This window comes from Berghia stephanieae, chromosome 2 (assembly GCF_034508935.2).
Source record: "Berghia stephanieae isolate SIO BIC M18660-M18661 chromosome 2, UCSD_Bste_1.3, whole genome shotgun sequence".
Taxonomy (NCBI): domain Eukaryota; kingdom Metazoa; phylum Mollusca; class Gastropoda; order Nudibranchia; family Aeolidiidae; genus Berghia; species Berghia stephanieae.
Window position 1 is genome coordinate 55484428 of NC_088361.1, and position 27500 is coordinate 55511927.

General features: G+C 35.7%; 1 protein-coding gene across 1 annotated transcript in view; it reads right to left on the reverse strand.

Moving 5' to 3' along the window:
* The window catches only part of LOC144963688 (sphingomyelin phosphodiesterase A-like), a 110251-nt gene that overhangs the window by 66998 nt on the left and 15753 nt on the right, over positions 1–27500 (reverse strand). The window contains exon 4 of the mRNA XM_078897643.1: positions 24001–24309. Coding sequence (XP_078753769.1) covers positions 24001–24309 — 309 coding nt within the window. The remainder of the gene's footprint in view (positions 1–24000; positions 24310–27500) is intronic.

Consider the following 27500-nt stretch of genomic DNA (forward strand, 5'->3'; position numbering starts at 1 on the left):
ACACCGGTAATGGTGCTTCAATCAGTGTTGTTGTCTTAGGCAAGATTATTTAAATGACGCCTTTATATATTTGGTTACAAAAGCCGCACCATGGAAACCAGTGAGTATTATTCAAAATGCAAGTGCAGTTAGGGCAATTTTTCATGTTGATCTGTCTTATATGTGTTCTCTTAAAAAGCGCATTATTACCCGTCTATATTACAAAATCGAATTATAAATAAAAAAGCGGGTAATGACAACACGCAAAAACTGTAGTTCAATTTACATTTGTAGATCATTATAAAATGATTTAAACTTATTCAACGTTTCGCTCTAAGTCCTTCGAGTGTCGTCTTAGAGAAAAAACGAGGGAACTAAGGTAAAGACCAGCAACTTAGACCCTTTTCTCATTAAAAGACGGATTTCGCGATGCTCATACTATCATTTTAGACAAGTGTTTTACAAAGGGAAATAGCGACCTTGTATATTTTGTATTATTATAGCAGTCGGGAGATGTTTTAAAATTTAAATTGCACTTACTATAATGAGTTAAATTCATCAAGAGTTATGGTCCTCAGCAGGCCATCTACTACAACCGTTTTAACCAGTTAACTGCGGTACTCTTGAAATACTTATTATCTAAAAAGTTGGTCAGAAAACTCGTCCCATCAAATATTGATAAATTTAAATGACCCTCATCGTGGCAACAACTCTCAGACCTGGCACTTCGTAATGATCTTGTCAAAATCTCTCACACCTGGTGGAATTTCACGAAGTCCCAGGTTTGAGAGTTGTTGCTAAGATAAGGGTCAATTAAATCGATCGATATATGAAGGAAAATCTTTCTGGCCAAATTGTTAAATACATGAGTTTTTTTTTTCTCCAGTCGATAGCAATTAACTGGTCAAATAGCCAAGACAGACTCTCTATATATAATTCATTTGGCTCAATATTTCAGAACTGAAGCATTTTTTGGGTTAAAATTGGCTTTAAAATTATATGTTCGTAGTTTTTTAGCTTTTTAATATACGATCTTGGCAAAGGTTTCTTTTATTACTCCTATGTTATTACAATACACTGCAATTCAATAGTGTGGCCTTTGGTGCCCTGTACAGTTATCAAAAACTGATATGGATTAGTATCGACGTGTACATATACGCAGATCTGATATCTGAACCCACTTATGGGCCTAGTTTAACATTGTTGTCATGGACAATATTTTGCGTCATTTTTGAGATTACCATTACAAGAATGAGCCCATAAGGAATTGGGTTTTCAGACCTGCAAATAAGTAAACGTCGATTAGTATGATATAAAGTACATGGTATCTATTATAAAATAAACATAAATTACTCATTGAATTCCAATTTAAGGTGATCTAATTCCTAATTAACACAGTTATTAAAACATTGACATTCCTTGCACTTCTTAAACAGACGTGGAGAGAGTTCAAAGTATTGGTAGAAAGAACCCTATAGAATGTATGTAGATTATTATTTTGGCCCATTGTCACTAAACTTACACAGTGACAGGGCGATTAATCGTTAAATCCCATTTCACAACTGTTACTTCAGACTGTGATTCGGGCACTTGCAAAATTGACGAGGTAGTCATTTATGTAAAGTTGTATGGAATGCTATTAGGGCTACATTGAGGTCTCGTCCATAGAAACTGTATTGATCAAGTGAAAGTCTCGGTGGTCCAAAAACCACTGGCTTACACATAAACAATGCGATTAATCACTAAATCCCATTTCCACTATTACTTGAGACTGTGATTCGGGCACTTTCAAAACTGACGATGTAGTAATTTATACAATGCTCTATTGCATTTACATAGGGCTACATTCATGTCTCGTCAATAGAAATTGCATTACTCAAGTCAAAGATTTGGTGTTCCAAAAACCATTCAACGCTCGCGACTTTGTGATTTTGCCCGATACGATAACACCTCGTGTTTTTATTAATTCCCGTTCAGTATTCCTCCTTAAAATGGACCCAACCCGAAAAAATTGCAGGTTCCTACTACAATAAGTCCTCTTAAAAATGATAAACATGTCAGTTTTTTATTGCAAAACATTAGGCTTCAGTTTGATAGAGAAGAAAGCCGCATCGAATCGTTCCGTATTAACTTATTTGACACTCCACTGTCTTTCGCGTTAGTCGGGTTTCCTCTAAAATACATTTGATAAGGTATTTTGCAACCCAACTGACTTTCGTAAAATGCATTGGCTTTTGCATTTATTCTTTGTAAAGAATCGCTTTTTCAATCATCCTCTGTCGTAAGTTACAAACGGTGTGTGTGTTTTATAATCTGATTAATACAATTTAGTGAGAACTACTCATAAAAATACCTGTCAAAAACAATTACGAACAGAAGAATGACGTCAATTGTGTATCTTCTTTACAACTTTGACATACATTTTCAAACGCGGGTAGCCTCGTAGCCATCGTTATGTTATAGCCTGATACTAAAATCCAAAAGGACTGGTAGTTTGACGTCATTATTTGTTTTTTGCACAGCCTTGTGAGTTGTTGTTAGTAGAGCGCATGGAAACAAGTTATTTCATTGGTTGAACTATTGAATAAACTCACGATTTGTTTTCTTTTGTGACAAAAGACAGGCATTTTGACGTCATTTTTTGGTCAGTAGCAGGCCATAACTTTACGAAGGCCACAGTAACATCCGCTACCCGCGTTTGAAAATGTCTGTCAAAGTTGTAAAGAAGATACAAAATTGACGCCATTCTTCTGTTCGTAATTATTTTTGACAATTTTTTTATGAGTAGTTCTCACTAAATTGTATTAATCAGATTATAAGCGTAAAGGGTTACGCATAGTTTCATGTGTTGGTACTTTCTATACAGCTGGTGGATGTGAGCTTTTTTGACCAAACGCATTTGGTCGCCGTCCAACATCTAATTACTGTTCACCACGGCCTCCACCAAAACACAGAGATAAATGAAACTACTAATTAGTTCCAAATGAAAGAATCCGAACGAAGTTTAAAATTAACAACTCGATGTAAAATTATACAAAATTGAATGCAATGACAAATCTTCAAGCCTCTTATCTCAACATGAACAGTTAAGGAGAAACAAGACTGAGAAGAGTGATGAACAACGCAGTTGTAGAGGAGGTTCCCAACTATGAACACAGTCCCACTAAAGAGTAATACTCTTCAAATAAAGAAAAAATTTCACTCATTTATGACAATGGTTGTCAATATATAATGTTTGATATAAAAAAAAATCAAAGCGGCACATAATACAAAAGTCTAAACCAGACGTTATTTTTGCAACCGAGACATAATTGAAACCAGAAATTGAAAACAGCGATTTTTCCCCGCCAGAATCAGTCTACAATATATTTCGGAAAGATAGACAAGATAGTTATGGCGGAGTAAGTACTGATAGCTGTTACCAATAATTTCAACTCGCACCATCTAGACGTAAAGACCAACTGTGAGACTATCTTTGTAATGCTATGTTCCAATAAAACCAATATTACTCTCGGCAAAGTATACAAAACCCCATCACGAAACTCAAGAAAACGACTTGAACAAATTATCGAATTATGAAAATGCATAGACTGCCTCGACACCAGAGATGTAATAATAATAGGAGATGAGTTCAACCTACCGAACATCGACTGGACAGACAAAATTATTTAATTATTACATGCCACCAATAGCATTTGCAGTAAATAGAGCCATTATTTAAAAGAAGCGGGGCCTCAGACTCATATACATAAATCAAATCCCAACACATGGAAAAAACACCCTTGATATATTTTTTTTACAAACGGGCGGAGCCTTGTGACCGATTCCAAAAGAGTACCGGGGGCCAGTGACTATGATATAATCATAACGAGAGTAAGACAAAAACAGAGAAAATCCTGGCACAACAGTCCTTTTCTGGAACTAAGCAAACAATACAGAAATTATACAACAGACAAGACTGTCGTCATAGGAATACTATTCACCGTCGTTATATAAACCCATGGCAGGCCGCCAAACGTCACTTGCTATCCTTCACATAATGCAGGGTTGATTGTGTGAAGTACGTTCGGGGCCGGAAGATAGCAAGGCATAGTACAGTTGGGTCGTGATCGGTATCAAGTGAAGTACTACACATTTCACGAAAAACAAACGACGCTGTGTCAAGATTACAGAAGAGCAAACCCGAGACGGCAACAAGACAAGATTTGTTTGTGTGTCTTGTATTGTCTTTATATGTTATTGAATAGGTACGTTTTGTTTGTCAAAACTTTCATTCTTATTATTTTACACTTTCTTTATCTTTTAAAATAAAATTATAATTTAACTTAACCAGCAAACTTGCTTAATAATTAAAGCTATACTTTTGTGGGGACCTTTTGTAAAATCATTAATCCGATTGTAGTTGAAAATATCTTTACATTTTAATGTCATAAAACCTGTGACAACCACTCACAATTAGTATATATCTTGAATTTCGTGACAGGTCGAGACAATATCATATCGCTGAGCCATCAAGACGATATTTAGCATCAACAAATATATTGAACTTTTTGTACCTAACATGACAGGGCCATAAAAATGTTTATAATCTCCGTCTCGGTAATAAAGGGAATAAATTTATGTTATTCATTCGATAGAAATGCCATTAAACCATTTTTATGTCCACAAAGGTTAAATTCATCTCGACAGTCTGAAGTAAAAACATCATTTCAATTATTATTATATTTTTTTGGTGCATTATTCTATTTCATCCCTCATCATAATAATAACCATTATGCTGTTTACTGCCGTACTCGGGATAAACATTTGCCCAGAAAACCTTTTCTTGAAATATCGATCGATTTAAATGACGCTCATAATTGCAAAAACTATCAAACCCTAGGGCTTCGAAAAGTAACAGGTTTGAGAGTTTTTGCCATGGTGGGGGACATTTAAGTCGATCGATATTTAAAGAACGAGTGCGGAAGTTACTTGGTTAAATAAGCTTCGTAATTCTAAAGTCTTCCGATCTTTTAAAACGGCGACATTTATTTTCTCATTGTCGCATAACGGTATTATATCGGATTAGACACGGCGCAGGACACTGAACTTTAAGTAATAAACAAACATGAATATAATAACTTCAAAAAAAAAAAAAAAAAAAGAACAAAATACCAATACCGGTAACTGTCGTCCTCAAAACACTTCTTCAGCCAACAACAACATTCAATAAAAACATAAAAACATTACTAAAAATCATGATCGACGGCAGAGTCTCTGCCGCCATCTGTTATTTTAATTAATGTACTTTGTTTTATGTTTTCATTGTTATTCTTTTAGTTGTTGATGGCTGAAGAAGGTTTTTTGAGCACGAAACGTCCCGTGTTTGGTATTTTGTTCTGTTTTGAAGCTGCTATTTTCATTTTTTTACAGTGCACATGTCCTAACAGTTTAGAACAATTTAGGTTGAATTTTAAGTCTGATTTATTAAATTGGAGTGACATGTTTGAGTGTCATCTCGTTATCTGCCCAGGTCTAGCATTTTATTGATTATACAGTGTTTTTATTAGTATTGATACAGTTCCGGTATAAATAACTCTATATAAGATCTCATCAAACGTTTGTTTTTTGTTTTTTTGCCACATGTGCATAATTTTAAAAATTTTTGATTTATATACATTTTAACACCGTGACGTCATCAGTGGAAAAGGGTAATTCAGACATAAATCGTAATTCATTTTGGCGTTGAGCGCCATGATTCTCGAAAGTTTATTTCATTTAACTTGTCAATGTGAAGAACAGAGTATTAAATAAGAAGTCGTTAGATCTGTCATAAAACTCATGATGCAAAAGACGTGGGACGAACTGGAGAGACACTTGCAACTTGTCATTCAAAATGGCGATGGTCACCTGGAGCTTTAATCACGACTGCGCAAACACACAACCACAAGTCACTTTGGAGAATGAGAACTGGAGAGAATTGAGAATTCTAAACTAAGTATCAGAATCTCGAAGTCAAAACAGGGGAAGTCAATGCAACATAAAATTAAAATAAAAACAAACACATGCAACAGTAAAAAAATATTCTAATAATATCAACTTATCTTCGGGTTTAAACCAAGAAGAAATTCACAAAGTCAGCCACAATCCAACAAGCATCTATTGATTATCGTAATGATGTTTTTACATTGAGATCTTGATGCAGCCACAGTGGCTATTTAAAGAACAAAATTTCAGAATTGTTTTTTTTTCCCTGACGGACCTCTATAACTGATATGGAGTTCAGAATCAGTTCAGAAATGTTCTGTCTAAATTCATAGCCTGCGAATAACGAGACTTGCGTTTGTAATGAAAATAACCACTTCCGTTCAAAACAGCTAGTGGAGTGTTTCCGTGTATCCAGAAACTGATTGTCATATAAGGGCCTCTATGTACCATACGTTATTGTTGAAATATATAATAAGAAGGGTTATTTTAAAATATTTTATTCTATTCTTTTTATCGGTTTTTATTCTCTTTTCTACTTTCCCCCCTCTAAATTGAAATAATCTGAACTCAGAAAAATCTTTAAAAATTTACATCCATGAACATAGTGAGAACTACTCATAAAATGGTTGGTTAAAAACAGTCAAGAGCTGAGTAACGTCAATGTCGTTCTATCTATAGATGATGTGCGCTTGACTAAGAAACTCACCACATTGCCATGTGGAAATATAACGAACCAACACACAACACTGTGTGTAACCTTGGATGTTTATAGTCTGGTTAATACAGTTTATTGAGAATTACTCATAATCGTGGATGGCAACAAAACAATAACAAAGACCTGAGTGATGTGATATTACCTTTAAATTAAATTTTCTTCATATGACCCACCATGCATCATAGCGTTCTGGGTCGGTTGGTCACAAAGCTTATGTTACGTAATTGAAAAAAAAAAACCAAGAAGACAAGAAAACAAATTATTATAAACAAGCGAGAATTATCTATGGGTAGTACGAAGTTGACGTCACTCAGGTCATTGTTATTGTTTTTTGCCATCAATCGTTATGAATAATTCTCACTAAACTGTATTGACCAGACTATAAACTTCAAGGTTACACATAATTTGTGTGTTCGTCCGTTATATTCCCGGATGGCAATGTTGTGAGCTTCTTCGCCAAGCGCATACTATCTATAGATAAATTAGCATCTTGCTTCTCAAAATAAGTAAGCACCAAATTTACATCCCATGTCTATGAATATTATGGTAAGGTTGGCGGTTTTTCATAAACTCCCTTCATTAATCGTTTGATTAAGACATGCTCTCCCAAATGAATGCCCTCTTCCAACTCAAGAAGATTAGATAAAGCTGATCTTGTAGCACAAACAGCAGTATAACTGTATCCTTTGAGAAATACATCAGATAAAAAAATTAATAGCGTCTGCTAAAGACGGTGCAATAAAACGGATGCAATTTTGATCTGTATACTTTGCAATATATCAGTCATAGTGTCTGATGGTTCCAGCCCTCCACGATGCTGTTAGTAAATTGGAAGATATTTCTAAAATTCCTTGATCTTTGTATATCTTCCTGAGATTATGCATCAAATCAGTCTTAGTGATTTTGCCATCTTGTGAACTTTTTCTGGATAAGCAGACAGTTTCAGCAGCTTCTTCCGTGCTGATATTAACACTGGCTTTGCAACTACAATCTTTCCTACTTCTGGATACCAAACTTCGTTTTTCCAAAACAGAACCACTAAAACTACTTTCGCTTTGTCTTCTCATTTTTTAAAAATCACTCTGAAAATAATACAGAAAGGTGGGAATGCACTAAAGATTATATCTCTTCATTATACACTGAAACTCTCAAATCTATCTTCATCAGGATCTTGTTTGAAACAAGCATAGGGTTTAAATTGGTAATTTGTTCTTGATGCAACAAATCAAACAAATCATAATTAGGCTGAAAATTAAGGTCTCTAAATCTACTTCTAGATCTCTTTATCAATAATCCATGTCGAAAGTGATATGTCTTGACTCATAATCAGCAACATTTTCTTTACTTTCAATGTAAGCAGCTGAAATCCAAACATCTTTCTTGGCATGCATCTGCCACATCTCTTTAGTAACTTTGTTGCATGCCAAAGAATGGATGGTTCCCATGTTTTTATACAAGTCATAGCCGTTATGTTATCAATCATAATTCTGATGTGACAATTATTGACATTTTTCACGAAAATTTGAAACGCTAAAAAACTGCTTTTAGTTACAATACATTAATATTAGCATTAGCTTCTTCAGAAGTCCATGCTCCTCTATGTTTGATTTTACCTGATGTATAATCCCAGACTTTAGTAGAAGCGTCAAATTTGACATGGCTCTTCAGCTTCTATGGAATTCTAAGATGTCATCCAGACCACCACTTCAATTCTTCTCTTGCCAGTGAAAACACAAAAGTATTTAAATACTCAAAGTTACGTTTACCTAATGTTAGACTTTGCTTTATATTTTCTACTAAAAGTCTGCATTAAAGCGGTCCGTACTTCACACCAGGAAAAATGGCAACGAGTTGTCCTATTACTTTAGCAAGCTCTCTGCTTTGTCAATTGATATTTAAAAAAAAAGCCAAAAATCGTAATCTTGGATGTTTTCTCTTCTGCTAAACTAACTGGCATAGATAACGAATATATATGTTTATGTGTGTATGTATATTTATATATATATATATATATATATATATATATATATATATATATATATATATATATATATATATATGTATATATATATATATATGTATATATATATATATATATATATATATATATGCATATATATGTGGGGGGGGGGGGGGTGGGTGGTTGTGTGGTTGTGTGTATATTTCTTAATTTGTTCACGTTTCACTTGTTATTGCCATTGTAAAGCGCAATTGAGCATTGTAAATGGAAAATGGCGCTATATAAATTTCCCATTACATTACATTTACATTAACCAAACGATTGATTTCGTCAGTTGATAAGATCGAGAGACGCATGCGCAATGCTATTGTAAGGACACTGAGGTAAGATTATAAAACAATTGCTCAGGGCAAGGTTAGTGACTTAATTGGATTCAATAGTCTGATGTCACGTCGCCCAGCAACAGCGGACTTCATGGTTCTAAACAAAGAAAATATGTACTTTTTATTCTTCATGCTAGATAGAACGTTTCATATGTCTTGTGATCAAAATGTGTAAAAGTCAAAACATGATCAGATTTACAATGGGTTTTTTCCCTCTGGATACGCTTTTATGCTCGTCGGAGAAATATTTCATAAGGGTGTCCGCCATTGTTCCGATAGTTTAGAGCCATTTACTAAGTTACCATGCGACATTACGAGGGAAGTTACGTTGAAGGGTATTGTGATGCTTTTTACAAGGTTGATAGATGCAATATGTTGTACGATATAAATAGACTCATTATATCGTATTAAACTTTACATTGTGACGCAATTTTATTTTTAATGATTAAAGATGTAGACGTCTACTATGATGTAAACAAGGATAACCAAAATGCATTTGACTTTTATTGCTTCTAGTGCAAGGAGGGCAGACAGAAAAACAACAACAAAAACTAAACAGCACGTTCTTCAGCCTATAATCGATATTGGTTTCCATTAAGGTGAACCAATGTTAAGTGTATTGTTCCTTTCAAGTTGTTGGATCATAAAATAAAAATTGATTTGCACAGACATATCCATTTCATAGCCTGTCATCGAAAAACGGATTTTCAAAAATGTATTTTATTATCATTCTATAATACAATATGATATGATATGACTTTTCTGGACTCTAGTAGGCAATGACCGGTTAGCATGTCAGGATAGCTGATCTATCTCTCTCTTTCTTTCTTTCTTTCTTTCTAGCGTTTCTCTCTTTCTAGCTTTGCTCTCTTTCTCTTCATACCCGTCTTTCACACACACACACACACACACGCGCCCGCGCGCGCGCACACACGCACACAAACTCATATATACACTCATATATATACACACATAGACATATATCTAGGTTATGTAGTAATGTGCAATATAAAACTATCAGATATACAACACTTTAACATCGAAACAGAACAAATCCTTAAATTAACGAACTTATTTCCAACGATAGCTCAAAACTAACGCCGCAGCGCTTTATCATAAGACGGCAGAAAATAGTTCTAATTTGAGTGCAAACAAATGATGAACACCACGGCCAGGCGGAGTTGTCGTACCAGTGAGGTCGTGGGTTCCAGTCCCTATTGCCGCGAAGTATTTTTTTAAAAATCTCTATTGTCTTCTGGCGCTTTTCTACTCACTTCATTTATTGTTATTATCAACACAGTACCTGCTCCACTCACTTTTCTGAATTAATATCCCCCCCCCCCCCAATTCCGGAGCTTACTCAATGTCCCAATCGTCTCAATGTTATGTTTGTGTTGAGAATAAAGCTTAAGTATCACTGTTGGGTTGTAAACATACTTCGCAGGGTTTCTGTAAGTTGAACCCATGACATCAAGAAGTCGGGAGACGGACTCAGGATAGACACTGCGTTTGAAACCACTTTTTACGGAGTGGTGGATAGCGTCGACTGTATAGCGTTCCTCTCGAAGCCAGGCGGAGTTTAACAACTTAAACCCATATCAAAATACTGGAACACCTTTATTTGCTACTAAGAAAATCATTGTCTGTGTTTCATTCATCGAAAGCTAGAAGTGCCTGAATGAGAGAGAAATGGAGAGAGAGAGAGACAAAGAGAGAGAAAGAAAGAAAGAGACAGAGAGAGAGAGAGAGAGAGAGAGAGAGAGAGAGAGAGAGAGAGAGAGAGATAGATGGTATGTATGTCTGTGTGCGTATGTGTGTGTGTGTGTGTATGTCTGTGTTTGAAATGTATGGAATGAGGGCTGGGGATGCGGGGTCCTTATCTTTTCATCTATCATCATCTCTAACTCTCTCTCTCTCTCTCTCTCTCTCTCTCTCTCTCTCTGTGTGTGTGTGTGTGTGTGTGTGTGTGTGTGTCTCTTTCTCTCTCTGTGTCTCTTTCACTCACTGACTTTATCTATCCCTTCTCTCTCTCTCTCTCTCTCTCTCTCTCTCTCTCTCTCTCTTTCTGTCTCTTTCACTCACTGACTTTATCTATCCCTTCACTCTCTCTCGTCTCTCTCTCTCTCTCCCTCTATCGCTCTCTCTCTCTCTCTCTCTCTCTCTCTCTCTCTTTCTGTCTCTTTCACTCACTGACTTTATCTATCCCTTCACTCTCTCTCGTCTCTCTCTCTCTCTTTCTCTCTCTCTCTCTCTCTCTCTCTCTCTCCCTCTATCTCTCTCTCTCTCTAACTCTCTCTCCTTCTCCCTCTCCATCTTCCCCGCATTTATCCCACCCTCCCTTCTCTTGCGCCTCTTCTTGCATTCACATCCAACACCCTCTCCACATCTACATTGTTTCCACATTTGACAAAATGTAATTTTTTGTAACCTTAATTTTGTTTAGCTTGATTGTTGTCTCCCATGAGAGTAAGCTTAGGCAAGAAGTTTACGCAAGAATTTTGATAAAAACATGGCAATAAAACACGGAAAATGTTAGAAAAGTACCATGGAGGCAGCTGCAGAAGATTGCATTTATTCTCGGTTATTGTCCATAAAACACTGTCGTTGCAACTCAGGGGATACGTATAAATCTCAGGGGACAACAGCAACAGATTGATGCTATTTTTCTTTGTTATGCATAACATGCGGTCATTTATCAAAGTACTTTTATGCCATGAAAGGCGGTGTTTGATAGTAATATTCGGAAAAATTCTTGTTGTTTTTAATATACAAGTTGTGTATGATTCGCTTTTGCTTTAAGCGGCAGGTTTTTGAATATTCATGTGGGAGGTCAAAATCAGTAGGAGGAGTGGTTTGAAGGAACTGTGGGAATAGTTACAATAGTGGATAACATATGGTGTTTCTGATGAAAACAGAATTCTATTCTGCATTCTACTTCACTATGAGCTGCACATTTTAACTTTCTGTGCTCACCATCATTGATTGCATTTTACCGACTTAGAAATATTCCTAGTATATTGAAAATGGTTACATATGTAAAATGACTTTATATTTGGATTGATTTTACGGATTTGGAATTTATGAAACTGATTGAATTATGACCATGCTATTTGATTTGGATTTCGGATTTATCACAACAAATAAAGCAGTAAGAAATGAAACTTGGAATCTGGATTTTAATTTGAATGTCTTGATGTTGTACATTCAATTACCATCATTGGCCCTTGAACTCTTTAGTCATTATTCACATCTAGAACACAACGCAAAGGAATATCATTACCATCTATCAAAAAGCCACTATGCGATCATAAGCCATTACATATGTCTGCAGCTTCGTCACAAAAGGCCAACGGCCGAAACGTTGTTTGTTTTGTGCAGTTCCCTTATATTATATGAGTCACATTTACTCACTTTATTTTTCTATCCATACATTCATCAGGTATTGTATCTTTTCTCGTGGCCAAGCCCTTTTTTTAGCCTTTTCTTTTGTGTACATTGATCCTAATACTTTTGATAGCGCAATATGCTATGAAATTGTATTGGGCTTAGGAATTTGTCACGACTCTGTCACAAAATGAATGAAATCTTAAATCAAACGAAATTCATGCTGATCCTTGGATGGTCGGAATTTTTTATGTGTCTCTCTTCCCTGGGTTACTATGTTGAAATTTAATCTGGCGGAATACATTTGGTTTACAATGTCCAATGATCAGAGGCAGTATGACTCGTTTCATACCTTTACAAAGGCAATTTAGTCCCCAAAATCAGTCTTACCCTTAGCAGGTTTCAGGACTTTGACTATCTGAACTTTTCGCGGGATATTGATGCTTTGCGGTTAGGTAACACACTCACAACATCCTCCAGTCGGAAATAACGTACCAACGCACAAAACTATTGGTAACCTTGAGCATATATTGTCTGATTGATATAATTCATCAAAATATCTATCCAAAAACAATAACAAAGAGCTGAGTGGCGTCAATTTTGTTCCCTCTATCTTGAAACTTTCCTTTAGAAAAGACACAAATATTTGAGCCGCAATATCAAAACAATAATATAACGGGGTGATTCTGATGCTTGAAATTGAGTTCATAAACGAAATCATAAGACATATCATAAGTTTATATTTCATTGATAACAATAGATGTGATCTCTTGAAAGGACTGAAAATAAAACTAAAATTTCTTGTCATTTTAACTTTACACTTATTAGTCACAAGAAATGAAGTTACTTGTATAAAAGTGCCAAAAGACAAAAGAGAATAAAAACTTTTGCTACAAAATCCCAGGTTAGAGACTTTTTACCAAGTTGGGTGTCACTTAAATCGATCGATAAATGAAGGACGAGTTTCTTGGAATTTTTTTTAATACGAGAGGACAGCAGTTAACTTATTAAACGGCCAGAATGGTTACTATACCATACGACATGGGCGAGCTGTAAATTAACAGCTCTGTGCAAAACATCAAATGCTTTGATATCGTGGAATGCGGTGGATCAATACAACAAAATCAAACAATGTAAAATAAGAATTTTTCATTTGGCGTATCAAACTATTTAACATTCCTCCATCTATCTCGACAGCCATTTTAGCTCATTTTAAAAAGTACGTATGTTTTTCCTATTGGACAATTTACTTGCTGCTTTCGGTTTAACATTTCTCATCAATAATGAGACAGTTAAAGATATACTGGACTATCAGGCTATCAGGGAAGTACCACATCTATTTTTGCTCATTTTGAATATTCACATCGACAATAATACACAGTCTGACTAAGTTAGTCAAAAACGCTTCTTTATTGTCTTCATTGAAAATCTCGCAATTTATTGCCGCCCCAATACACTCATATACTGCCATCCTAGGGAGAGAAAAAAGTATTTAAAATCTTGGCCAAGAAACTCGCCCTTCAAATATAGATTGATTAAAAGGCTAAGAAGTCCCAGGTTTATACGTTTTTTTTTTGACAAGATGAGAGTCATTTTGATTAATCGACATTTGAGAGACGAGTTTCCTGGCCAAAATTTTAAATACGTGTTTTTTCAATCTATTGCAGATTAGTCTAAGGCATCATGATATCTAATGACCGGCAAGGGACATGAAATGAGATATAAAGCAGCATGTGTCAAAAGGTGGTAAGAAATTTTACATGGCGCAATGACCAATTTGTTCAATGTTTTAAAATCTATTGAAATCTGTTTTTCACATAAACTTAGGAGTGGTCATATTTACAATGATTAACGATAACAAGTTGTCTATAGCAACTTTTTTTTTCTCGGAAACTGTGATAAATCTAATGTTTTCCTCGATTTTTAATTAGACTGAATATTCATGGATTTGCCTTATCGTGACAAACTTCATGATATTGACATGTTTGTGCTGATTAATCTACCCATCAGAAAGTTGATGAGCAATGAAAACCCACTATTACGTTAAAAATAGATGGCAAATTGATAGCAAACCAATTATGCAATGATGTCAACTTTATCTTATCTTTTATTAAATTGGGCCGAGTAATGTTCCCTTCAAACAACAGTGAATATAATATGTAAAAATGTAATTTTATATATATCATGTAAATAATTGAAAATGGTACGCCCGTTACAAAGAATAGTTTCTGCCATTTACCCCGTTAGTTCCCTTGTCAAACACAAATAAGCAAGGCCAATTTAGTGAGTATTTCACAATATGTTGACACACTGATAAAGGAAATGTATCGCAAAACGTGACGACAAGACGCATTTTTTTTCAATCATCTGTGTTAAAATTGTGAGTAATTCTCAGGATCTGTGGGTGATCGACAAGCTATTAAGGTGGCTATGGATCTTAGGTGCACGGTTAGCGGTTGATTTTAGGGCCAAATATGTATACTTCTAATTTTAAATTTTCGAGTCAAAAGTAAAACAACATAAATTTTTATTCGACTAGTTTTGATGAAATATATGATAACTGACGTAATTTCAAAAGTGTATGCACTGTATGTTGATTGAAAAACTGAAGGCTCAAACCATAAGAAAATAGTTAAAAAGGCATCCATGGCAATAAGTTGACAGGCATAGCAACAAGAGGTCATCGAGGAACCATCAATTAAATGATCAGATATGTTGAAAAAAAAAAATAAAAAGGATTTGTCATCACAGCACATATTTGTACAATAGTCTTGGCGTGGTTTGATTCTCTTAAATTTGTCCTGAATGAATACGGATTTGGTTGGTCGACCTACGTATTTATGCTATGCGTTTAGCCAAAAAGCTTACAACAATCTTCCAGCCGGATAAAACGTACCAACACACAAAACTAAATGGAAGGCTGTAAACTGAGTGCATTCAATTTCCACTCCGGTTCGTCTTGTCCTCCTTTTGACCTTTCCTCTCAGTCGATCTCTTGTTTTATCATACCAAAGTGAATGCAACTTACTCGTTTTCGTTACCAAACCGTACAGGAATCGAACGCGAACGGAATTATAATTTCTTTCAATTTCCTACCAACAAAGTGAAACTACGCCAGTTTCTTTGTTATTGCTTTTAGAACACCTTTAGATGATCAGTTCTCACTAAATAAATGTTTGAATAGTAATAAACATGAGTTAGATTACGCTTTGCATTGTTTCCTGGTATTTTTCATGTTGTTGTGGGTAAATTACAGAAATATTTAGCGTCTTTGTCACAAAAATTATTCGCGAACAGGAGAGAAAATTGAATGCATTCAGTTTACACCCTAAGTTTGGTAGAATTAGTGAGAGCTACTCGTAAAAATAGCTGGCTAAAACAATTACAAAGCGCTGAGTGACGTCAATTTCATTCCATCATGCCATATTCTGACTCTCAATCAGTTGTCAACTTGGCAGCTCCGTAACAAGTGGTCACATCATGCAGTAAATACCAGACACTGGCTGGATATCAAGGAGTTCCCGTGTAATGAGGACACAGCATCTATAATGGCCCAGTCTCTCAACATATTAATATAATATCTAAAAAAGTTGCCCAAAGATTATACATCCTAAGGAAATTGAGAACATTTCAAGTAGGGAAGAGTTATGAGTTTATGACTCATTGATTAAAAGTGTAATTGCGCTTGGCTGCACCATTTAGTTTGGCGGATGCCGACTTAAAGATAAACAAAAATTTCAAAATCAATCAAAGAGGCATCAAAAATAATAAACAATCCTCTTGATGGAGTCGAAAGAATTCAAGGAAAATTTAGTCTTTTACCATCTGGGAGAAGGTTTTGTCAGATTAAATGTAGAACTAACAAATACAAATCAACGTTCGTTCCATCAGCAATAAAAATGTTGAATATTTCATATGGTACAGCAAAGCCAAAGATTGATGCGCTGACCGATTGACTGATTTATTTATTTAATGTTAGTTTAATTGACCAATAGGGAATGAGATTAGCGGAAAAGTAGCGTCCCTTAATTGGACGTCACCTTACAGAGAGAACGTCAATTTGGTTTTGAAGTGTCTCAAGCCGCTTTCACCGGAAGCGAGGACGAGAGACGTATGCGCACAACCAACATGAAAGTTCTCTCTCTAATAACTTTACCGCCGGTGACGTCACTGACTATGGGTGACGTCCAACCAAGGGACGTTACTCTTCCGCTAATCTCATTCCCTATTGATAATGATGATAATATTTGGTGTCGAATTGTCACAATTGTAACAAATTGAAAACGAAATGAATATGTTTATGTTGTGTATAGATAGTTTGCGCTTCGCTAAGAAGCTCATAACATTGCCATCCGGAAGTACAACGGACGAACACACAAAACTATGTGTAACCATGAACTTTTATAGTCTGGTTAATACAGTTCAGTGAGAATAACTCACAAACGCGGATGGCAAAATATAACAACAAAGGCTTGAGTGACGTCATCTTCGAACTATCTATATAGCACGCGTGAAAGAAAGAGAGAGAGAGAGAGAGAGAGAGAGAGAGAGAGAGAGAGAGAGAGAGAGAGAGAGAGTGTTTGTGTGTGTGTGTGTGAGAGAGAGAGATAGAAAATAAGTAGGAGTGAAATATCTGTTCAATGCAGGAAGCTTATAATATGAACATATTATAAGCTTCTCGGTTCAATGTTATAGTTATCATAAAACGTTATAACAAGTGTAACCAAATGATCAATTGCATTATTTATGGACAATAAAGATCTATTATTATTATTATTATTATTATTATTATTATTATTATTATTATTATTATTATTATTATTATTATTATTATTATTATTATTATCATCATTAAAATTATATTGCTCTTCAATAAAGAGTTGTTGATTCCGCAAGCATTGTAAATTCTTTTTTGTCTCTTTTTTTCCAAATGTGAGAATGTTATTATAATATTTCTTTGATGTTTATAGATCGAATTTCAATTTTGTGTTTAGGCCAACCGACAGAGAGAGGGAAGAGAGAGAGAGAGCGGGGAGGAGAAAGAAAGAAAGAGAGAGAGAGAGAGAGAGAGAGAGAGAGAGAGAGAGAGAAAGAGAGAGAGATACAGACAGACAGATAGAAACCAATCGTGAGTGGGGGGAGGGGATATAATAACCTCCATTAGACATTCACCGAAAATGAGCAATGTTCATCTAATGAAGCGCCTTAAGAGAAAAAAATTGTACTCACTATTCACAACATGGAGAGGGTCACGAACATGACAAGATTTTTAATTTAAATCTTCACCCATAATATTGCGATGTCAATGGAACACAGTTTACATGACGTTTTTGCAATAAGTCCTTCAATCATTACGCCGAAACATATCTCTTTTTCAATTTACCACCCACTCAATAACTACCAATGTGAAATGTTCAACGGAACTTTAACACAGATATTAAAGATACTTGTGGATACTCGATCAGAGAATTTATTGGGGTGACTATATGAACCTTGCATTAATTTCCAGTTGTAATCTGCGACAGGAGGGGACAGGATAATCCTCTCCAGCTCAATTGATACTCGGTTGCCCGTAGGCAGGACCGGGTCGATGCACTGGGAAATTCTAGGACAGACGAAAACTTCACCTCACATCAAAGCGTCACAAATATGCACAAGAACTTATAACCCGACTACATCATCCATGGAAAGTAGCAGCAACCACATTGATGAAAATCAGGGCAAAACAAGCCAAACACTATAAATGCTAACAGTCCTAAGAGGGATTGAAGTAAAGTGAACAAATATTTGTGTAACTCTCATCAGGAAATAACACATTAGAAATTGAGTTGCAAAGACCATTCAAAGTGATGAATAAATAGTCTCGGACCGATTATGGCATTGACTACAACGGAAAGATAGATCTGTCAAAATATATTAAGAACGTGAAATTCAACTCATCTCCAGACAAAATACTAGAATCGACTCCGATCAAAAACGCAATTCAAACGCTGAAAGAAGAACCAGTTGTTTATGTACCAAATATGAAAAACAGTTCATACTTATAACCGATGCGCCGGTATCTGAAGAGACCTACCGTGAATACTCGATAGTTGAGTGTCTAGCATTGAGAGCGATCTATATTCAGGTTTTCGTCCAACCAAGTCATCAATCACATTATCTGTTGCTGTCGAAACAAATATAAACACGCTGCTTTGTTAATGAAAGTTGTAAACATACCCATGTGTCAAGCTGAACAAAATGACCAATCGTTATGATAGATATTTAAAAAGCTGTGAATACTTTTCACTATTTGGGTCACTTTGAGCTTATTATGCAATATAACCAAGGAGCTCGAGCACATTGGAAAGGTAATATAGATCCCCATTGTCTGGACTATCTAAAAATCTCATCTCTATCTCTATGGAACTTATTTGCGACTCCAGTCTGATCACCATCCTTGCTTCGGCAGAACATTTTTTTTCAAAATTTATGATTGTGGAATCAACAACTCTTTATTAAAGAGGAATATAATTTCAGACTGGGTCCTATAAACGCCGGTGGTATCCTCACCACACGGAAAGTCCTCGATGTCCAGCTATATCTCTCATTTACTGCACGTTGTGACCACTTGTTACGCAGCTGACGAGAGTTATGTAGAACATGATAAACTGTTTACGAACACGTGTTAGCCAGGATGTTATTGCCGAACGCCACTCAATAAGTTTACAACATTTACTGGTAAGTAAAATAGGGCTATAAATGGATTATCTTTTTGTATACTTGATGGACACTTGCACTTTTTATGTTATGTTACATGCCATTTAAGTAAGAATACTTTAAATAATATTGTTGGTGCAGGATGTGCAAATATTATAAATCGCACACCACATATCATAGGTATATGAGAGGACAATGGCATCATTCCATTACTACAATGCGATCAACTTACAGAGAAACGGGTCTGTTTTATTACAATAATAATGAATAATATTACCTAAAAATTGCATCAATTGAAAATGCACACAGAGCTTCAAATATCGAGAAAATATTTTTGTTATTCATCTTATGATCTTTGTATAGTCAGTGACTTAGCTTTTATAGAAATCTGTGTGAACGACAGGATTGCTCATTTCTTACAGCGACAGTCATGTCCATATTTCTGTGTATTTTAAGTACAAATAACTGAATTCAAAAGATATGCGATATTATTGTATCCATCTTATCAAATTAACTTTTTTAAGGCTCAGTCTTGGACTTTCCTTAAACTGTCTAAAACAATAGCAAGTCTGGCATAATCTTGAACAGCACGGTAAGAAACATTTACAGAAATTATTTCACCAACGTATACGCTAAGGAAAACAGTTTTATTCATATAATAATGTCAAATCTTTAAATTTTAGACTACAGACGTATTGGAAGATGTTTGTAATTAAATAAAGAATCTACAATAATATAAAGATAGAAAGAGCAATCATACGTAGATTCTCTGTCAACCATCCTTTTATATTGGTTCATTTTCATATCATTTGATTTTCCGTTAAAAAAAATATCATTACTATATTTTCTGTCGTTATTATTGTTAACAAATTGTATTGCTGATAATCATTTGTAACAATGTGTGTCTATTCAACTGGGCATTCTATGGTACGGTGAGTGTACTTTGTGAAGGATTTGAACTTGAGACATTGGTTACTTCAATATGTTACCCAATGTGAAATCACCATGTATCGTTTTTAAGTTATCGAAAGGTAGCAATTGAAGAAGCAACCGACAAAATAAAATGTTTGCTCATGTCAGAGCTCTGGCGAGCAACCCTCCAACGCATCATTAGTCGCTGATTAATAACCACTAGGAAGAGGTGTCATCACCATATCATCATTTGTCATTTCGTGTAATTGATATAGGCACTTAGACCGAAGTCACACTTAGACCCCCAACGCGAGGGTTGACATTTCTTCTTTTTCTTGCATTCCAATCTCTCTCTCTCTCTCTCTCTCTCTCTCTCTCTCTCTCTCTCTCTCTATATATATATATATATATATATATATATATATATATATATATATATATATATATATATATATATATATATATACTAGTAAAGGGCCAGCAACTTCGCGGGGAAAGATTTATTTTCATTTGATATTGCCTGAATCATTTTCTTGATTAGCTTGATTATGATTAAATGTATATTTTAATCGATGTGCTTGTCGTCGTTGCCATGCATGATTCGGCATGATTTTAGTTTATCAGTCAGTATATATCAATATCAATAAATCGCAAGTCTTTACCACGCTTTACTTGGGAGGCCTTCGGAAAGCTCCTACAAAGAGAAACAACTTAAATAATATTCCCTAACTTAACCCCAAGAAAAAGTAAAACCCAGTGCCTTTAACTAACCCTAATAGGAAAATAAGCACCCTGGCACCTTTACTAAGACTTATGACTAACCCTAATAGGAAAAAAAAAAACCTCGGACTGCTTTGCACTACCTTCAATACTTCACAAATTAAAATGGCGGCAAGAATCAAAACAATGGTCAAATTTGGAAATTTTAAACTTTTACAAATCTACCAAGGTTTGTTCTAGAGTTTTTTAAATGCTTTTGTATGATGACAAATGGAATAAATAAACGCATGACAAAAGATCAACGGTGAAAAAATACTGGGGATGTAGGAGCTTTCGGAATGTCTCCCCTTTACTTAACTTATGTGAGGTCATATGAAAATTTGAAGCAGACGCAAAATATATCATGTCCCGGAATCTGTCTACTTTTGGTTTGTTCGGGCTAGAAGCTAGACAGAACCAATTGACAGTTTGCCGACAACGTTTAACTAAATATTTCCCAGGGCAATAATCATCACATCGATGGTATAAGAACGACAGTAATATCAGCAGTAATATTAGTTGATGTTGTTAATCGGTGAAACTTGTTTAAAATTTTTATAAATCCGAATACCTTCATGTGATCAAGTTAATAATATCAGTATGAATGCCACGATTTTGCTGGAAAATGCCAATCTGACAGTTCCTAGCAAACACCCCCCCCCCCCTCCTCGCTCAGGAATTTCTGTACTTTTTTTTTTCCACGCAACCACATTCCAAAACACACACACACACACACACACACACACACACACACACACATGTATAGATAGTTCGAAGTTTACGTCACTCAGGTCTTTGTTATTTGTTTTTTGCCATCCGCGTTTATGAGTAATTCTCACTAAGCTGTATTAACCTGACTACAAGCGATCATGGTTGCACACAGTTTTGTGTATTGGTCCGATATACTTCCGGATGGCAATGTGGTGAACTTCTTAGCCAAGCGCATACTAACTATAAACCACACACAACACACACACACGCACACACACAAACATACTCTCATTGAGAACACACTACTACATAACAACACGGATCACCGCTGAATCAACAACACAACGGAAGTAAGAACTCTACTGGACAGATAGAGTTGAGGGTGTGGCCATAAGTTAAACCTGGGTATTATCCACCCGAAACCATCACATTGAAAGCATCAAAGGGGCAATAATAATACTTGATGTCGTTAATAGATGAAAACTGTTGAAAACTTAGTGTAGGTCTGAAATCCTTAAAGTAATTAAGTGAATACATTATTTCGAATGCAATGATTTGTTTAAAAACGCCAAGCTGACAACTTTTTACAGTGTAGAAATTGGTTGATTTTGAGAGTGTTAGTGTCGTCGGTAAATTTTTTATGATATTTGTTTGACTTAGCGAACTTTCAAACTGACTTTGAATTATAAAAGGAAATCAAGTTATTTGTAAAAAATACATTTTCAATTTTCTAATCTTTCAGTAGAGTTGTGCGCCGTACAATTTTTTTATTGACTCAAATAAGCACAATGTTCTCCACAAGGCTATATTTTAAAAAGAAAGGATATATCGATCTTGCTCACTAGTCAACACACACACACACACACACACACACACAAACACACACATATAAAGTTCCCCCTCATTTTCTTCACTAAATATCCCTTTCTCTCTTTCTCTCCTCCTTTATCTCTATAAAAGTCCACGCATATTAACATTATATGGTGACGTACAATGAACAAAAGGCTACACTTGCCATGTAAATTGATCAGAAGATTACGAAATGTTTACATGACCTAGACGGACATTGTCTTGTATGGCAAGAAGGTATTTTTGCTTATCAAGTGCTCAAAGTTATAACATTTTTGCCTAAATACACGTGATAAGATGTAAAGCGCAACAGCTTCTAATAGTGCTCACACTAATATGTTATGACGATCGCCCCAATCAGCAAATTCCCGACCGCATTCCTGCACCGTTGCAAACCTACCTGGAAGCTTCGTCACAACGCACTAGCTGCTCTGCGGTTTCAGGCTCGTTGCCAGAACGGGTACATGTCGAACAGGTGGCAAGTCCCCACTGATGCAATGAGCGTGTTGTTAAGCAGGTTCTCGACCGAAGCTGAATGGCTGCCACTTAATTTCCTCTCTTGCTAGTGGAAAAGCCTGGCAATATTTTCTCCCCCCGTCTCGAGGAATCGATGTCCCCGCCCCCTCGAGGGATTGAATTCGTCCAAACCGACTTCCATCTCGTGTGTGCAGCTCTGTCTAAAATCAGGGAATCTACGTACAAGGGTTGCCGTGACTTATTTCAGCTCGAAACGGGGCACTCCTTGATCTTATTAACCCTAGTCTTTGGAATCGTCTCCTATCGGACGTCGGGGGGCCGGATTAATGCCATTAGCGGAACCCATTCTCTAGGCGTTGTTGCCAGGGTTCACGACACTATGTGCATGGACTTGCAAAATTTTTCATCTACCTTCTCGACGTTCCTGCTTCTTCCCCACATTGGACTGCAATACCTCGCGGAGGAATATCATAGTGTCAAGACGGACGTCCTAGGGAGCACGTGATTAGCACTCCAAGTTGATCCCGCCAGCTTCCTCAGAGGACTGTTGCGTTTCTGTATCTTCCGGGCAACTCCTTCGAGATGCACCCGATAGTTAGGCTGCGGTCCAGCGTCACCCCAGGTACTTGGATACTGACGAGCTTCAGTTTACGGGTGTGCCAGCCACTGTATAGGTGAAATGCAGTGGCCACAGTTTTCGAAGTGTTCATCATCAGATACCATGTGTCGAAGTAGGCTTTGAGTCTGGTGACGTCCTCGCTTCGTAGCCTCTCGAGACGGGTCCACACCTTACTTTGAGGAGTGTTCGCATGTCGCTAAAGTAGACATCAAACAGCAGGGGTCAGAACAAATCCCCGAGGGAGCCCATTCTTCAGATTCCTAAATTTTCTCGTAGCGTGTCCCAGCGCGACGTGGAATTGTCTTTCCCCTAAGATTCTGTATCGCCTGAAGTGTAAAAAATGTATAATACCATGATATATTTATTTGATCTAAGCATTATCGTTTTGGCTCTTTTCGGATGAGATTTTATTATTCAGACAAGGCATTAAGTTACCAAAGGCCAGTTGCTCTGCGTGGTAGATAATCATTGAATTGTGATTTCAACCATTCCAAAACAAAAGTAGTTACATGTACTAACGTCAAACATAGGAAATGAGATATAGATCGAAAAGATTAGACTTGATTTGTAGGTGTTTAAACCTTACCTGTTTGTAATGAAGATCTAAATGTATATCGGAGATTTGTACAAACGTGATTGGGGTGTTTGAATTGGCCCTGTTCCTTTGCCAAGGAGCTCGAAGGTTTAAATCCCCTCTACGAAACCAATCCAATGCTTTCATTGGAGGTTGGACAAGTGATCCAAACAAGTTATGTGACTTCTGTTTCTTGTTCTTTGAAGTGTTGACGCCGGAAAATAATTGAGTTTCTACTGACTCGGTTTTGCTCTTGTCTGTAACTTCACATACCCCTGACACATTGCAGAAATTTCTCAATTCCCTTGAAATTGTCTGGCCCTGTGCGAAAAATCGAAAAAAAGTCTTGTTATGTAATCTGATATCAATGACAAAACAAATATGTCTACAAAACAACATAACGACGACGATACTGATGTTGATGTCATGAATTAGTATCTACTTGAGATGGTTTAGTGTGAGGGTACAATTAAACAATGTAATCTATACATATAACAGGATGAAATCGGTGGCAAAAGAAGGTCGGCATGGTCAGTGAACTAGGGTGACATACTCTGACCTAGGTAATTTAAGGCGACTTGCAACTGTCCTCAAAGTAAACTGCAAGCTTTGCAGTAAGAACCCGAATGTTAGTTTTCTTAAATCGGTTAACTGCCGTACCTCCATCTTAAACTTGGCAAAAAATCGCAAGGTCTCAGGTTTGAGATTTTTTTGCCAACAGGGTGGTAATTTTAATCGATCGCTATTTGAAGGACGGGTTTTCTGGCCAAATTTTAAATACTTTCTATGTGAAGTTTATTGGTCAACAACGTCGAGACTTTCCTCACAACCAATGTTGGCTTTGGCTGAATTCACTGTATTTGGCTGCATGTCGTAAATGTTCTAAAAGATTAAATAAATATCTGAATATAAATACTATATTTCCCTTACACAGTTTTAAACAATTGAACAAATAAGTAAACACATTTTACACACAGCGTACTAAATTTTGCTTTATTTCTGAATGAGTTTTGCATGAAGTCAACATGATAAGAGTTAGGAAATTTAAGTTTTGAACATTAAAGACTTAAAACCGATATCCACACATTAGCAGGTCTGATAACCAAACGCAATTTAAGGGTTTGATTTAACATTGTTGTAATGGACAATATATTGAGTTGGTTTGAGAGTATTTCCATTACAACAATGAGACCATACAAATTTGGGTTATCAGACCTGCGAAGAAATACACAAAACTCAACTCTCCACAATGCACATAAACTCAATATGTTTAACTTATACTTGAAATTTTAGCATCAGATTTACTTTGTCAAAATACGGTTTTGAAACGTTTTGTCATATATATATATATATATATATATATATATATATATATATATATATATATATATAAACATCGATCTGTGTCCAATACAACAATAAACATGGCAAAGCAACAATTAATATTTCCTATAAATAGATTATCATGTATTTATTGCAGTATTACCGCCCTATATTGACTTGCTTTCATGAATGTCTCGTGAAGTTGTATTAAAGATATATTATGTGACGGATCAACTCAAATCGGAATATTATTGTCCTGAAATCGTTGCTCTTGTAATTGGAATTTGAAGTTGTATTTATATATTACGAAAGCCTTAGATAATTGAATAATGCCTTGGTTGGGGTAAATGAGTTTTTTTTCCTTCAACTTCAAACAATTTCTAAACCCCGTTGAATTTGGCTTTGAACTCAATTTTCAACCTAGTCCCAAAATTCCACTGGGAATCACATTTGATTAATATTGGAGACTATGATGAGGAATTCAGCTATGTGGTCATGTGGTATTACACCCACCTTTGTATTGGAAGGTCTTGGGTTCGAATCCCGCTCTGCCTGAGCGGTGCATAGTTGAGTCCTCTGAAAATGCTCTTTATTCATAGTCTCTCACCGTACCCAGGTAAAAAATGAGTATCTGGCCGTTAATAGTGATGTAATATTGCCATACAAGCATAGTTTCTTGTCCTCCTTGTTAAGGGTAGACTAGGAACCCCTTGTAAGCCCTTTGAGCATGCTTAAAAGATCAATTTTAGTTTATTACCACCTTAATCGATCAATGGTCGAAGGATGAGTTTTCTGACCAAAATATTGAATACAATTTTTTCAGGGTACAGCTGATTACTGTCTTCTTGAAATACTATGATATTATGTTAGACGTGAAATTGCGACCAGTACCAATAATATTATCCTTTACAGGCTTTTTAACCAGTTAACTGCCGTATTCTGGTAACTCGTATTAAATTCTTGGCCAGAAAACGCGTCCTTCAAATATAGATCGATATAAATGATCCTAATCCTGGCTAAATATCTCAAACCTGGGACTTCGCGAAGTTTTTGATAAGATGAGGGTAATTTATATCGATCCACATTTGAAGGACGAGTTTTATGGCCAAATTTTGAAATAATAATTTTCTCCAGAGTACTGGAGTAACTGTTTAATAACTTTGGCATCCATTTGAATCTCTTCAAAACATGGCCACGAAAGCAAATGTTTTGGGTCCAAATACGAAACTTATCAAAAATTAAAAATAACAACCCTAACAGACCTATGTCAAGTTGATAAATTAACTATTTATTTTTGAAATTTTTCTTAATCTTATAAGTATTCAAATTCAGTCTTCTACTTACTCCACCTTCTATTCTGACCAAGTTTAATGTTTTTAGGTCAAACTGCGATAGTCCAGTTGGACCTTGCTTACGTCAGCCGCGGAGGGGAAAAGTCATACGCTTCAAGAGAAAATCGCTTTTATATCGTCTGTATTGTGAATAATCTACATACATATCTCGTACGGAAAGTTGGATACAATAGACACATATTTACATTTATTAAATATAATAATTATGTGAACAATTGGGACCCAATTTTGAAAAAAATTAAGTATAAGGAATAGATATTTCACCATAGAAAATTGTACTTGATTCATGAATACATTTATTTTGACTTAACTTTTAAAGTTAAAGATAAAATCCAATCGAAAGCATCATGTCAATCCGACGTGCACTTATTTGCAGGTCTGATAACCCAAATCATTATGGCTCTTTGTTGTAATGGAATTCTCAAAAAATGACGCAAAATATTGTCCATTACAACAATATTAAACTAGGCCCGTAATGGAGTTCGGATGTCAAACCCGCATATATGTATAGTTCGGACAATCCCAACATCACACACATCTTGGCATTGTGGGTCTCGTAATTTGATAAATCTTTACAAGTGGGAATTCTTCAATGAAACCACGTTTTAAGTACCGATGTTAGAAGATCAAACTAAATTGATTTCTTGATCATTTCAAAATTTTCGATGATCACTGGTTAAAGAATTTAAAATTTCTTTTTGAATGAAGAGATAATAAATATTGTCTGACAAATTTTTTTTTGAATTTCCAATACAAAGAAATATATCATATGTGATCCATCGACCCAAAACGGTATCATCTCTTGGCGAATCAGGTTATCTTTAGGTCAATGGGACT